At 40.0% G+C, this 15,606-nt stretch overlaps 1 protein-coding gene across 2 annotated transcripts; it reads left to right on the top strand.

The window, feature by feature from the left end:
• Nucleotides 1-739: 739 nt before the first annotated feature.
• Nucleotides 740-11,815, top strand: LOC121299686 (transitional endoplasmic reticulum ATPase). 2 transcript variants are annotated; one of them, XM_041227612.1, is made up of 17 exons: nt 740-871; nt 3,457-3,568; nt 4,043-4,215; nt 4,576-4,718; nt 5,399-5,529; nt 5,786-5,917; nt 6,430-6,532; nt 6,823-6,956; nt 7,380-7,515; nt 7,680-7,792; nt 8,185-8,349; nt 8,488-8,610; nt 8,759-8,971; nt 9,399-9,707; nt 9,868-10,023; nt 10,459-10,610; nt 11,209-11,815. In XM_041227612.1, the coding sequence occupies exons 1-17, from the start codon at nt 855-857 to the stop codon at nt 11,312-11,314; spliced, it is 2,418 nt and encodes an 805-aa protein (XP_041083546.1). In that variant the 5' UTR covers nt 740-854; the 3' UTR covers nt 11,315-11,815. The 2 variants fall into 2 exon arrangements, with proteins under 2 accessions (XP_041083546.1, XP_041083537.1); XM_041227603.1 differs by having other exon boundaries at nt 10,456-10,610.
• Nucleotides 11,816-15,606: the final 3,791 nt, after the last annotated feature.

Below are 15,606 nucleotides of genomic sequence, written 5' to 3'. Positions count from 1 at the left end.
CAGATTTCAAGCCACTTCCTGAGAAATTTAAATTCCTCAGATTTAAAGAGACGGGTGAAAATGTACCTGAATGCATTCAGCTAAAACCGAACAAATGGCTCAGGGAATCCAGAGCCATAATGTCACCCTATCTAGCCACATGTGGAATCCCTATGTACTGACCACAATTGATTGGATGAGAGTGGATTTGTTATGGTGGGCTGGAATTTGGGGAGCTTGTAGAACCACTCATTTGTTCCAAGAATTTGACTGGGATGTCGTGTGCATAATACTGCAGAAAGATCAAGGCAGAGGTAACTACTGAACCTGCACAGAAAAAAAAAATACAAAACATGTTTAAAGTGACAGCTTGCGCAACCAATCAAAAAAAAACATGTCGCTTTTGGGGCGTCCTCCTGAACGCTTTCTGGTAGAATAGCTAGGTCGGTCTGGAAATAATCTAACCAATAATGTTACTGTTACTAGGTAAACAAATAATCTGCAATCTTGGTTTTTTTCAGGATTGGCTGCTCTTGTTAAATTTTCAATTTGTATCCAACGAGAGCCTGGTTACTATGGTGAAATAGACGACAATGTTTTTTTTTCTGATTGGCAGATACTTTTTTTATTTATTTTTTTATTTTTGGTTATTTAACCAACGAGCCAATCGTCTGTCGGTTGCTAGGCAGAAAATAACTTTTTTTTTCTGATTGCTCGGTGTAGCCTCTGCGCATCTTCGATATGTGAGCGAGCAGAACGGCTTTTGATTCAGTTTGAGAAGAAGAGAGGACAGTGGCGGGTGGAAGCAGAATAAACATTTATAAAGAAATATCAAGATATACGTTGTATTTATATTATTATTCAGAGGAGTAGTAATGGCGTCAGGGGGAGAGTAAGTACAAGTAAATGACACTGAGTCGTGTGTATTTAAAGGGCTGATTATCCTTAGTTTCCTAAAATGAATTTTTTTATGAATCATCGTCGATGAGGACATTTTACCTCAGTATACGGGAGGAGGAGGGGTAGAGAAAACAAAATCCGTTTTATAGTGTCATTATTGTTTGAAGTCCAACATATTATTTTAAAGTTGTTGTTTTTTGTAATAGACCTGTATCATTTTACACAGTGTGTGTTTACTTTTATTTATGGATTCCTGAGTTATTAACACCGTGACAACGGTATTGAATATAAGCATAAATGTTTCGGTTCCTTGCTTTTGAATGACCAATGCGGATTGTGTGTGTGTGACTGTCGTTACAAGCGATGGGTCACTTTACTAGTCAGAACCAGTGCTGAACTCGGCTTGGGCCCACCGGCACCATGAACTGGCAAAGCATGATTGGAGAGCAATATTAACCAAGACCCGATAATAGTTATACTGGTAGGCAAAACTTAATAAATTGTGCATACATTTCCTGCCTTGATCGTTGTAAAGGAACATACCCCTGTCTTGGCAATAAAGCAATGTTATAGCTTTTATTATCCGGGAATTTTTTAATTTGTCATTTGTTTGGCGAATTGTTTTGGTTGGCTTTAATTGGTTATTATTTGGAACATATTCTTTGTCATCGATGGTCGTTTTTATTAATCGGCAGTGGACTTTTGATAAACGACGTATTGTGTTGATTGTTATGAATGTTTTTCCTGTGCTGGAAATTGTTTTTCGTGCATTGTTGCACTTTCGTTTCTTTCTGGCTTTTTTGCTCTGCAGTGTCATCAGGGCCTGGTTCCTCAGTCCAGGCGTCCTCTTTTAAATTTAAGCAGTTTGTAACAATTGTAATTATTCTCCCGGGTATTCCTCATTGTGTAGATTTCCAAAGTAGGCCTATGAGTGTAGACGAGAATTAAAATGTTTTAATTCAACCAGCAGGCAAGTTTTTTTTTTTTTTTTTTTTTTTTTTTTTTTTTTTTTATGGAAGACAGGAACACCAATTACACACGTTTATTTGACATTAAGTTTCAATCAACATATTACAGATGGAGAGAAGGGTCGAAGTGTGTGTTTTGATGTGGTAAAGCTGACATTTATTAGCTCATTGTATAAAGAACAAAAGATAGCCGTGAACCATAATATTCACACATCTCAATTCCACGCTTTCAGATGTGGCTTTTATTTTTGTTTTGTTTTTTTATATTAAATATAGCCTGATAAGAAGCGAGCGTTTATTATTTTAAAACGGGAATGGTGATGAAAAGGGCTAGGAGAAAAACTTCGCTTTTATCATAGGCCTTGCGCCATGACTTTGCAAACACACAACAGTCTCGAACTCCACCTCCTTTAACCATAACGAGGTTGGGTGATTCCGGAGAACAGTTGTAAACTAAAACGATTCTTTTTCTGGCTTAGTGGCGATTCAGTTATTTTGTATTATATTATGTGCAATGCGTGTGGTAGGATGCTTTGAATTTTATTTAATAGGTACTTTATTTCCTTCTTGTGGACTGCGCAGGTGACGACCAAGCTGCCCGTCATCTGCAGTAGTGTGTGACGGTTACAGCAGTTCAGATGCTCCATCCCATGAAGATTCATTATTTAAATAGGATCACAAACTGTCCCATAATTTGATATAAACCCCTATGCACATATGTATTTAATACAGTTCAAAGAAGTGTGTTCTAAATACAGATGACTGGGAGGTAGAGTGAGTGTGAATATATAAAATGTTCTAATAAAATAAAAATTAACATTCTAACTTTTAGTAACATACTTGTGGCATTAGAACAAAGCCTAACGAAATAGTTGTATTATGCTTACATAAAAAAAAAAACATGTTTTCACATGAGTAGAATAATTGAAACGAATTTGAACTTATACTACACCCCATACGATGAGTTTACCTTTACACTAGGTATGTCTTCTACTGTAACAGTAGTCACTAGGAAGGGATTTTCCGTAAAGTTTTTGGTTTGGGTTGTGTTAAACGCTTTCTTGCTGATGTTGTAAATTGCATTGCGTCTGATCAGTGACTTGTTGAGCCAGTGGCAGAATGACCTAATCACTTTAACATTGGGGTATTTCATATTTAAACATTGCTGACATGCAATTGGATTTATTTTTATAGACCTCTCAAACTTCCCAATATTGAATATGTTTCTGCATCTTGGACTTGAATGGCTGTATTGGCTCAACATTTGCCATTTGAATAGAGTAATGTGCTGAGTTATTTGATGATCAAGAGAACAGCTGTTCAGTAGGTGAGAATAGGCAGCTCTGATTCAAGCATTCAAAGTTCTAAAAGTTATTGACAGTATACCCAGCTGACTTTTTTAACCTGAAACAATGACCAGGGGTCAGAACTGGAGATTAGCTAAAGGGGCATTCAGGAGTGTTTTTTTTCCTTCTGAATTCTATATATAATGTTTTAATATGATCATATATACTTGGAACCTTAGAACAGTCAAAACAGTTGACATTCACTCACCTATATGTGCATTTGATATTGTGAAATAAACATGCATTTTGTCTTTTCTTCCCAGTTCCAAAAGTGACGATCTTTCCACTGCGATTTTAAAACAGAAGAGCAGACCGAACAGGCTGATTGTGGATGAGTCTATCAATGAGGATAACAGCGTGGTTTCGCTTTCTCAGGTATTTGGATATTAGCATTGCTTTGGTTAAATAATGATAAACATTAACAGATAGAGTATTTGTAAAAGCTTCCCATGAAGAAAACCTGAACTCTGGGTGTTTACTGTAAAATGTGATCTTTATTACAATTTAGGGATGAGGTGATGCACACTCTTTTATTTAACTTCCTAGGATATAATATAGCAGGAATGTCTTATTTCTAGCAAACTTGTTTGGGACACATTTACCATACCTAGAGGTTAAACTATTAACAGGAAGTTGTTAAACACCATATTTTATCAGATGTTGGTGTGTACACATTTAGCCCGCCTGTTTAACTGAAGTCTAGTCTACAACAGGCTGAGTGATGTGCATTTTAGTATAATTTGGTGAGTTGAGGGTTTCTTCCTGTCCAGCTTGAGTAAGACAAAGGGAAATCAAAGTTAATTTGCTGAAGGTATAGTTCAAATAGATGTTAAATATTTAATATTTTAGGCGAAGATGGATGAGCTGCAGCTGTTCAGGGGAGACACTGTGTTGCTGAAGGGGAAGAAGAGGCGTGAGAGTGTGTGCATCGTCCTCTCCGATGATACCTGCTCAGATGAGAAAGTGCGCATGAACAGGGTCGTTCGCAATAACCTGAGGGTCCGGCTGGGGGATGTCATCAGGTAGGACAGGTCCAGCATGGCAGATGTTGGATACATACCTGGAATAAATCCATGCAGACACAGCTAACTTATAGATATTTTGTATTCAGTTGTGGCTGTAGACCTATTCAGACTGGCTACAAATTGTGCTTGTGCCACAGAAAAGGCAGTGGTCCCTTAAATTTGATTACTGCCTCAGCGATATGAATTCCACATCCCTGGGAATAAAGAATGAATTCAATTTTTGTTGAAAAACAAATACTCATGTTTTCTGACTATTTAGGTAATGAGCTGAATTTTTTGTATGAGTTTGTATTAGTTTAGTCAGATTGTTTGTTGTTTTTCTTCTGATGTGTAAGCCTTTTTGTTCCTCATTTCCAGCATCCAGCCATGCCCGGATGTGAAGTATGGTAAACGTATCCATGTCCTCCCCATTGACGACACTGTGGAGGGGATCACTGGTAACATCTTTGAGGTTTATCTCAAGCCATACTTCCTGGAGGCGTACAGGCCCATCAGGAAAGGTAAATACCTGCCTGTTGTAACCAGAGTGGCTGCTGTTAGTGCACAAAGAGCGCCTGTGGGTCACGATGCTCCCTTTTGCTTTAATCTTAGATTTACTGTTGGACTGTTTTATGAATAATACTAATATTTATAATAACATGCAAAAATAATCTTCTCAAACATACAGTGCTGCAAATTGAACAATGTGCATTTCATAGTTGTTTTATTGTTGTATTTGGATGTTGGGTACAAATGTAATCGCTAATGGAATTGTATGCACAACGCAAAGAAGGAATTCTAGTGTACTGGGATGGTGGTATAAAAGTTTTAAACTGAAATCCAAATGAACTACATCTGGAGTGCAGTTTAAACCATACACATTTACATTGCAGGAACTCAAATGTTAAACTGTATGATGATCAATAGAGTGAAGCCAGTGTCCTTATGATTGCTGCAAGGCACAGAGCTACCTGTTTTTTTTTTTTTTTTTTTTTTTTTTTAAAGCTGTAATCCAAGTTAAAGAGGGTAGATGATCCTGCAGTGTAATTGAGAAATGACTTTATTTAATTATTTACTAATGGATATGTTGCTATACAAGAGAAGCTTGGTGTAAACTGTATTATTCCAGTACTATTATGGTAGGCACCGGATAAGTATTATGCTGGTTAATCAGCTGAATTTGTTGCTGTTGTCTTTGTAGGAGATATTTTCCTGGTACGAGGAGGAATGCGAGCTGTGGAATTCAAGGTGGTGGAGACAGACCCCAGCCCATACTGCATAGTGGCTCCTGACACTGTGATTCACTGTGAGGGAGAGCCCATTAAGAGAGAGGTAAGGCACAGGCACTGGTATGAAATACATTCATATTATAAAGAATATTTTTTGTGGGAATCATTGAGTATTTTTTTGGATCATATGGCTAATTTAAAATTCTGCAGTCTCCAGACAGCAATTGTATTAACCCCAATGCTTGGCCCCACACTGCCCAGCTTATCAGTGCATGGCTGCTTTGGCGTGAGCCACAGCTTATCGGCACACTCTGTCTTTAATATAGCACAGTGCTCACTGGTGTGCTTTTTCTCTGCAGGATGAGGAGGAGTCTCTCAATGAAGTTGGGTACGATGACATCGGAGGAGTGAGGAAACAGCTGGCCCAGATTAAGGAGATGGTGGAGCTCCCTCTCAGACATCCTGCACTTTTCAAGGCTATTGGAGTCAAGGTAGGTTCTCCCCAGGAGGAGGTTGGGAGATCTCTCAAATTATTTGCCAGTCTGCCATTTTGTGTGAAACTGATCTGTGTATATTATGGTTAAACCCTTCAATTTGAAACGCACAACCCAGTTGGCTAATACAATGTTGCGTGTCACCAAAAATAAAATTATGCTATTGCCCATAAACCATTGATGCCAAAATCAATGATGTCTTACTCGGCAGTAAATTGTCAAAACACTAATGCCCTGTGACCTCACAACTTCCATCACTATGTATGTAAAATCTAAAATGCACACAGCAGTTTTGATCTTGTAGTGGAAAACAATTGCTTTAAAAAGGCAGCCTTGAGAGCAATGGAATTTTTTTTTTTTTTTCTGTGTCAATATTTGTATGTTGCTGAAATTTGAGCGTGTGAGTAAGTGGTCTACATGTCCCATTGACCCAATGGCAGTGTTTCCTTGCTATGCCCCTGAGGTTTCGGGACATTTTATTAAAGGTCTGTCTTCTCCTTTGTGCGCAGCCTCCACGTGGTATTCTGTTGTATGGACCCCCTGGTACTGGCAAGACCCTGATTGCTCGAGCTGTGGCTAATGAGACTGGAGCTTTCTTCTTCCTCATTAATGGTAGGTTTCTGATCATGGCAATGCAATGGTAATGTTATATAATGCTATGATGAGATGGATGGTACACAGTAGTACTGCACAGCAATTTTTCATTGTGTTTAAAAAGTGTAATCTGCAGGCTTTACAATTTAGTATGCAAGATTTGGGGGAGGGAAGTTTTTGTGTGGTCTTTGGATTTGGGAAGGGGTTCAGAGATTGAAGTTGATGGCCCTGATTAGCTTGCTCTATGAGGGCCTGATGGATGTACATAAAGATCTTCCCCAGGGAGCTAATGCTTGTGTTTTGTGCAGGTCCTGAAATTATGAGCAAACTAGCTGGAGAGTCTGAGAGCAACCTGAGAAAAGCATTTGAAGAAGCTGAGAAGAACGCCCCGGCCATCATCTTCATTGATGAGCTGGATGCCATAGCACCAAAGAGAGAGAAGGTGGGTGCTTTGCAGCATCCAGTTGTGCTTTTGCTGGTTAGAGCTTAAGTCCAAGAGACCACACACTTAGAGATGGTGCTTTCCCTTTTGTATCCAGTTATATCCAAATAAAAATGTGTTTTTTTGCCTTGTTGTAACCTCCAGCCACATCTCCTTCCATATACTTTGGACAAATAAGGGGTTCTTGACCCTCTGACATGTATTACACATACCATATTTTCAGTTGGTTGACTTTTCCCCCAGATAAACAGTATTCTACAATTATATATTTTCATGTTTCATTAAGGGAATCGTCCAGTAAAAATACAGTTGGTGGTGTATATTGGGATTGGAGCAGTGGTTCTTGTATGCTGTGGTAGTTTTGTGGTAGGCTGTGGATTTTGGTGTGTTTTGCTGACTGCTTCCTGTTGCTCTGTCCTATAGACTCACGGTGAGGTGGAGCGGCGCATTGTTTCTCAGCTGTTGACTCTGATGGACGGTTTGAAGCAGAGGGCACATGTCATTGTCATGGCAGCTACCAACAGGCCAAACAGCATTGACCCAGCCCTCAGGCGATTTGGTAAGACTTTCCCTTTCAGTCATTAACTGCTCCAGCATTTCCTTACTGAACTAATAGAAAAGGGACTTCTGTCTCAATAAGGGCTCAATGTCCCAGTACAGGGTATAGAGGTACAATTTATCCAAATTGATCAAACCATTTTCCACCCTCCTCTCCCCCTAAAGGTCGCTTTGACAGAGAGGTGGATATTGGTATTCCTGATGCCACGGGACGACTGGAAATCCTGCAGATTCACACAAAGAATATGAAACTGGCTGACGATGTTGACCTCGAACAGGTAGGGGCGATGTTTTATATTTAAGCTGATGTGGCATTGTAGTTCATTTACTTGTCTGGTAAGGTTAAGTTCAAATGGCACTAGAAATATGTTAAGTCTCCTATTGTCATTCAGTATGTTTACGTAACTTTACAGTCGCTTGCATCCTATGAAAAGGTAACCTTAACTTAAATGTGGATGATAATTTCTTGAGTTGAGCTGAGTGGCTGTGCTAGGAACCCATGTTTTTTGTTGTTTTTTTATTGCATTTAAAATTACAATGTCATCTTTTTCAGGTGTAGTGATTACAGAACTAATGACAAAAGTGAACTTGCCTCGCTGAAAACTGTTTTCTTTGCTCTTACGGTGATAGTGGTTGGCCTGTGTTAATGTGCCTTGGGGTATGTCTGCAGGTTGCTAATGAGACCCATGGTCACGTGGGTGCTGATCTGGCTGCTCTCTGCTCGGAGGCTGCTCTGCAGGCTATCAGGAAGAAGATGGACCTCATCGACCTGGAAGATGAGACCATTGATGCAGAGGTCATGAACTCGCTTGCAGTCACCATGGATGACTTCAGGGTAAGGGTGCAAGGGGTTTCAGCCTGTCTCTTGTACAAAAAAGCTGATATTCAAGCCACTCTGACCTTTTATAATATATGAATAAGAATAATGAAATGCAGTGTACCCTTCTTGATATCTTTATCTTTCTCTCTTCAGTGGGCCCTGAGCCAGAGCAATCCATCAGCCTTGCGTGAGACTGTGGTGGAGGTGCCAAATATCTCCTGGGAAGATATTGGTGGTTTGGAGGATGTCAAGAGAGAACTGCAGGAGCTTGTACAGGTAAGAGATGGGCATTAACATTAATGGATGCTAATGAATAGCAAAGAGAGCCAAGGGGAAATGGATAGTAGTAATAAAAACATGTATTGAGTGTTGGTTCTGTGCATACTAAAGATGAATTGAAAGGAATGTAATTTGTTTTCTGTAGTACCCAGTGGAGCATCCAGAGAAGTTCCTAAAGTTTGGTATGACCCCCTCCAAAGGCGTGCTGTTCTATGGGCCTCCTGGTTGTGGTAAGACTCTGCTGGCCAAAGCCATTGCCAACGAGTGCCAGGCCAACTTCATCTCCATCAAGGGGCCTGAGCTGCTTACCATGTGGTTCGGAGAGTCTGAGGCCAATGTGCGCGAGATCTTCGACAAGGTAAAGAACATGTTGGTCTCCCAAAGGAAAAGTGTGAGGGAGGGGTATTGACAAGGAGTAGGTGAAATCACTGCACTCCATCTGTAAATAACACAATACCACTTTATTTGTTTATACTGTGCTGTTTAGACGGTGGTCCATGTTAAGCAGTTAATATAAAAGCAGATCCAGAAATGTAGTCCTATTATGTGGCCCATTGTTTGGTGTCCTCCACACTGAAATTGTGGTGCACATTTTTATTCAGATGCATGTATCATAAAGTTTACTTAAAGTAATTATTTTACATTTTATTTAGCTTGGTGAGTTACATTTGTATTGTAAGTATTTAAAAATAAATACCCCTCCAGCTAAAAGCTGCTGGATTTTATAATTGTTTTAAATGAGTGTTTTGCTCTTTTGTTAAAACAATCCTTCTCCTCCTCTGCAGGCCCGTCAAGCTGCCCCCTGTGTCTTGTTCTTCGACGAGCTGGATTCCATTGCTAAGGCTCGCGGTGGGAATGTTGGGGATGGCGGCGGAGCGGCAGACAGAGTCATCAACCAGATCCTGACGGAGATGGACGGCATGTCCAGCAAGAAGAACGTCTTCATCATTGGGGCCACCAACAGACCTGACATTATTGACCCAGCCATCCTGCGACCCGGCCGACTGGACCAGCTCATCTACATCCCCCTGCCCGACGAGAAGTCCCGTATTTCCATCCTCAAGGCCAACCTCAGGAAGTCTCCCATTTCCAAGGCAAGACACGCTCTTGATTTCCCCACACAGCATCGACTGTTACCTGTTAGGTAATAGATTTTGCAAAGTTGCCTTGTTTAATCACCACATCAAACTTCATCTGCTGAAGGGACCTGAATTTGTTGATGTTTGTTTGAGTATCTTGCACTCTCTGCTTTAGGATGTAGATGTGGATTTCCTGGCCAAGATGACCAATGGCTTCTCTGGAGCTGACTTGACAGAGATCTGCCAGCGCGCCTGCAAGCTAGCCATCAGAGAGTCCATTGAGAATGAGATCCGACGGGAACGTGAGAGGCAGACCAACCCTTCTGCCATGGTGAGTGTTCAGCAAGTTTCACTGGCTGGAATAGCATGACCTCTGGCACCACAAGTCTACAAACTGGCAAGCCTTTTGGTTTGCTTGGAGTAATTTGGACTTTTTACAGTGTACCAGGATTATTCCCCCTAACACTTCATTGACTAGCAATAACTATTTCACAGTTTATTTTGCATTTATATTTCTATGGAAGATTTATTTTACAATACTTTAGACTTCTGAATACCTAAAATAATTGTACTAAAATATATGGTTGTTACTACTGAAATTTTTTAATTGAGTTAAATTATTTGCCGTACTAGTCCAGAGACAACTAAGTGTTTTTTGTTTTCTCTTTGAACTGTTGCTCCTCCTTGACAAATTTGAGGAAGCCAGTGCTTGTTTTTGCCATGCCTTGCTGTGTTATACAGTGTTGTCTCTGCTTGCTTACAGGAGGTAGAGGAGGATGACCCCGTTCCTGAGATTCGCAAGGATCATTTCGAGGAGGCCATGCGCTTTGCTCGCCGCTCTGTCAGCGACAATGACATCCGCAAGTACGAGATGTTCGCACAGACCTTGCAGCAGAGCCGTGGATTTGGCAGTTTCAGGTGAGCAAAGACTGGACTAAAACAAACATCCCCTCCAGTTGCTGTGTGCACGATTGACCGCTATCGACTTTCCAACCTATCTATGCCTTGTTTTTTTTTTTTTAAATTAAGTTTTGGCAGGGCAACTTGAACTCCATAGTTCACACTAAAAATGAAAATAAAAAATTGTGATTTGAATGAGTGACTAGCCACAACTTTTAGTTAAGGATTAGTATCTGGTGTTAAAGTAATCCTCATAGTCTTCCTAAATCGTGTAAAACTTTAGGCAATATCCATTTATGTTGTATTAAATGTCCCTTGATATTTGTAATTGGTAGTTTTTAAAAATCATGTGTGTTCCATTCACGTACAACTGTGTGGACTTTTTTTTTTTTTTTAATATCTGTTTTACAATAAACTTTCCAGGTGTCCAATAATTTCCTACTGGTTGGGTGTGATAGGATTCAGTTTTTAAATGTTTGATCATAGGCCAGTAATCAGATTCTACAGTAGGTGGATGCCACTGAAAGTTCCAGGTGAAATAGGGCCCTTCGGTTCTCACCCAGAGAGCACTATTTATAAATCCCATCCCTCATTTGGCTGTGTTTCTCCTCTCCAGATTCCCCACCAGTAACCAGGGAGGTGCTGGACCAAGCCAGGGCTCTGCTGGAGGCACCGGTGGCACAGTCTTCAACGAGGACAATGATGATGACCTGTACGGTTAACCTCAACCTCGTGGTGGACCAGAACAATCCATACAGACCAGGCCACGCTGTACAAAACTACAAGCAGAAAACAAATCCACATTTCTACGACTCTATGCTTATTGTGTTTATATATTTTTTTTTCTTAAATACCCCCTATTTTGTTCTCTCTTCCCTCTTTGTCTCCCCACACCTGTCAGAGGAAGCATGTTGCTGCTTGTATTTATACTCTGGTTTTATTTCCAAGAGGGTAATAATTCCAGAGCCAAAGGATCTTTAAGTATGGGGGAGTATTTAAGTAGATGAATACACAGTAAAGGCTTAATTTTTGGAACTGTCTTTTTAAATTCATGTTACATTGTGATCCGCTTTAGTGATGGGTACAACGCTAGCCTGTAAGGAGGAAAAAATAAAATGGCTAATATGACTTCATTTTTTATGGCGGTAGCATATAATGTATTCCAAGTTTGAAAGAAAAAAAAATCTTAAGAACTGAAAATAAATTAGTGTCTGTAAGAAGAATGTGTGTTTCTGTGGGATTTAAGTAGCAGATTTCTGGGTTCCTTTTTTAGATGGAGTTTTTTGTGGTGTGTTTTTTTTTTTTTTTTTTTTTTTCTATTCTGCTTTTTTGAGATTTCCATGACTAGGTAGAAAACTGACAAACAAATTATTTCATGAATGCCACGGATTACTCCCCCACAACAGTTGTGAAAAAAAGATAAATACAAATCCAATTAGACATTTTAAAATCCAGTTAAGTTCATGTTGTGGTAATGTGCAGTGTACATCTAAATACCTCTGGCACAATCCAGATCTTATTGCCATTTATCCTTATTACTAGGGCTTTTTCATGGTAACATGGCCTATTTCATGGTGTAAAACCTAGTATCTCAAGATTTCACAATTTAAGAAATATTTAATAAAGCAGAAGAAAATAGTTATCACATTCAAAATTGATGTTTCTCAGGTTCTGCAAATATTCCTAAATCTTTAAATGCTTTCCTAAAAAACTGTAAATGTTAAATTGTAGAGTGTTTTATTTATGCTCACCTTTCTAAAGAAATTCTGTTTTCACCAACAGTGAATTATCAACAAAATAAAAACATAGATGTAAAAACAGACATGTGAAGTTTGCCCTTGTACTGGACAGGGTGCTCTTTAGTAGAAACATTTCTGATCTTTGATGTTGCTGATTTATCCAGAAGTAAACTGAACTGGCTGTTTGGTTGCTCAATGCAGTGTGACAGGTAGGGTTTCAAGAAGGCGAACATTTGCTGTATTTAATTTTAAGTGCTAAATATGTATGCTTATATTATTCTTTCAAAACTGCGAATCTGCACAGGGAACTAAGTATTACATGGCAAAAACAGCCTTACCTTTGCTATTACAAAAATAGCCTTACCTCTACTATTACAAAATACAGTCTTTCTTACCATTGCTATTACAAAATATAGCCTTCAAAATAAGAAGTGCCAGTTACATACCCTGTACATATAAAACTAGAGCTATTGGGTACATTGAAAAGTACATCAGTAGATCGCAGTGATCTAGATCTACTATACATATACAAAAATGCAATGCCTCCATATATCCAAACTTATTGCCTCTCAAGAACTTGTGATAAACTGGACCCTGGGGTGACTCCCAGTCAGTGTGCAGAGTGAGTCATATAGATTGGAGCGCAGCTTTGCATCCTGGCTGTGCCAAGTTGTCTATCTTGGCAAGGTATTCCATAGAGGGAGTCACATTGGCCCCACGCTTCCATGATGTGGGAAAACAAAATCAACATCTTCATCGCACTACAGTGACCTCACTGGCTAAGTAACCAGCTCAGCTATACCTGGGACAGGTAGTGGAACACCCTCCAGCTCAGATATACCTGGGAGAGGCAGTGGAAACACCCTCCAGCTACTCATCACCAAGGCCGTCCAACTCAGCTAGACCTGGGACAGGCAGTGGAACACCCTCTAGCTCAGCTATACCTGGGACAGGCAGTGGAAACACCCTCCAGCTGCACCTTGCCCAGGCCGTCCAGCTGAGCTATACCTGGGACAGGCAGTGGAAACACCCACCAGCTCAGCTCTGCCTGGGAGAGGCAGTGGAAACACCCTCCAGCTCAGCTACACCTGGGAGAGGCAGTGGAAACACCCTCCAGCTACTCATCACCCAGGCCGTCCAACTCAGCTAGACCTGGGACAGGCAGTGGAACACCCTCCAGCTCAGCTATACCTGGGACAGGCAGTGGAACACCCTCCAGCTCAGCTATACCTGGGACAGGCAGTGGAAACACCCTCCAGCTCAGCAATACCTGGGAGAGGCAGTGGAAACACCCTCCAGCTACACATCACCCAGACCATCCAGCTCAGCAACACCTGGAACAGGCAATGGAAAAACCCTTCATCTCAGCTATACATGGGACGGGCAGTGGAAACACTCCAGCTCAGCTATACTTGGGACAGGTAGTGTAACACCGTCCAGCTCAGCTATACCTGGGACAGGCAGTGGAAACACCCTCCAGCTGCACCTCACCCAGGCCACCCAACTCAGCTAGACCTGGGACAGGCAGTGGAACACCCTCTAGCTCAGCTATACCTGGGACAGGCGGTGGAAACACCCTCCAGCTCAGCTATACTTGGCACAGGTAATGGAACACCCTCTATCTACACCTCACCCAGACCGTCCAGCTCAGTTACAACTGGGACAGGCAGTGGATCACCCTCCGGCTGCACCTCACCCAAGCCGTCCAGCTCAGCTATACTTGGGACAGGCAGTGGAAACAAGGCATTAAGTTAAAAAGGGCATTTAACAAAGGACAAAACTGAAGTAAACTCCCAAGGAGAACAAAAGGAGGGGAATGGGACTTTATTCACTACAGAAGAACCTCAAAGTTATAACTCCCTCAAAAGTTGAAAAAATGAACTGACCAGTCAGCCAAACACACCACCTGACGCCAGGAGCAGGGCCCTGGGTACTGTAAATATAAGAGCCTCCAATCCATCTATTAATCAGTCTGGACTGCATTTGAACTAAAATTGGGACTTAAATGCAGAACAACATAGATGATTTGCAGTCTGTTTAATCCCACTCAGATGTTTGCTTTCTAAAAAAAAATAGTTAAACTCACGCACTTATATATAACAATGTAGGGATAATGATTGGTGTTCAGAATTCAAGACACAAACTAATGAGTATCCTCCTTAGTCAGCAGAACAGTCAAAAATTGCATTTAGAAATCTACAGAATGTTTGAGTTAATAATCATTTCCAAACTGCTGACCTATAAAACAGGTCTAATAAAAAATGAGCTCCACTCAAAACAGCAAACCAGCAAGTCAGCCCCTAGTCTTGGGCATACACCTACAGTAAATAAGCCAAAAATGTTTTTTTTGAGTATTTTACAATACAGTACCAGAAAAAAAAAATTTCCAGGATAACCATGGATTTGTGGTTGTTGGAAACCAGAGGGATATAAAATGCTCTTTAAAAAAATATTGAGCTCTGGCCAATGCCAGTAGGGTACAGGCTGATCAGATCAACCACTACATGCTGAAAAAGTGTGTGCAGATCCATACAAAACAAGACACATTGCAGCATTTATTTATATTAAACCTTAAATCTTTTTTATTCTGATTATACATTGTTACATATACCGGTAATTAAAATACACTCTTTAAAATACTTATTTACATTGGATTACATGCTGCGTTGGTTTTTTGTACATTTTTTCTTTTTTTTTTTTTTTTGTATTATGAGTGCCAAAACAGCACAAGTAGTGCAGAGTAGTGTAAACAAGTGCATTTATTAATAAGAAAACTAAACACCTTAGACAAAAGAACTTCCTTAAATCAGAATGGGGGGGGGGGGGGGGGGGGGGGGGTCACACCAAATGAAACCCCTCTGAAGCGAAGTGAAGCATGCACTACAAAATACATCCATTAATTTTTTTTTTTAAAAACTGTGAATTTGTCCTGTCCTTTTCCAGAGGTGAAATCATTTTCAATTATAAATTACAAACACATTTTGTATGGCCATTAGTGTGCATTACAAACAGATTTTCTTTATACTTTTTAAGTGAACTATTCTTTTTTTTATGTATTTTCTGTGTGTGTATTGCTTAAAAAAAAAAAAAAAAAAAAAAAAAAAAAAAAACCCTAACAAACAAAAAAAAGTGAACAAACCACAAATAGTGTGTGGACAATTAGTGTACATTACAAATATTTTTTTCCCATTAATTTTGGTGATAGTTTATCTTTTTTTCTGGGGTGTACTCCTGGAAAAAAAAAAAAAAAAATTCTAAATTAAACAACCAAACTT

Source organism: Polyodon spathula, chromosome 2 (genome assembly GCF_017654505.1).
Source record: "Polyodon spathula isolate WHYD16114869_AA chromosome 2, ASM1765450v1, whole genome shotgun sequence".
NCBI classification, from domain to species: Eukaryota; Metazoa; Chordata; class Actinopteri; order Acipenseriformes; family Polyodontidae; genus Polyodon; species Polyodon spathula.
This window is presented reverse-complemented; position numbering and strand designations above follow the sequence as displayed.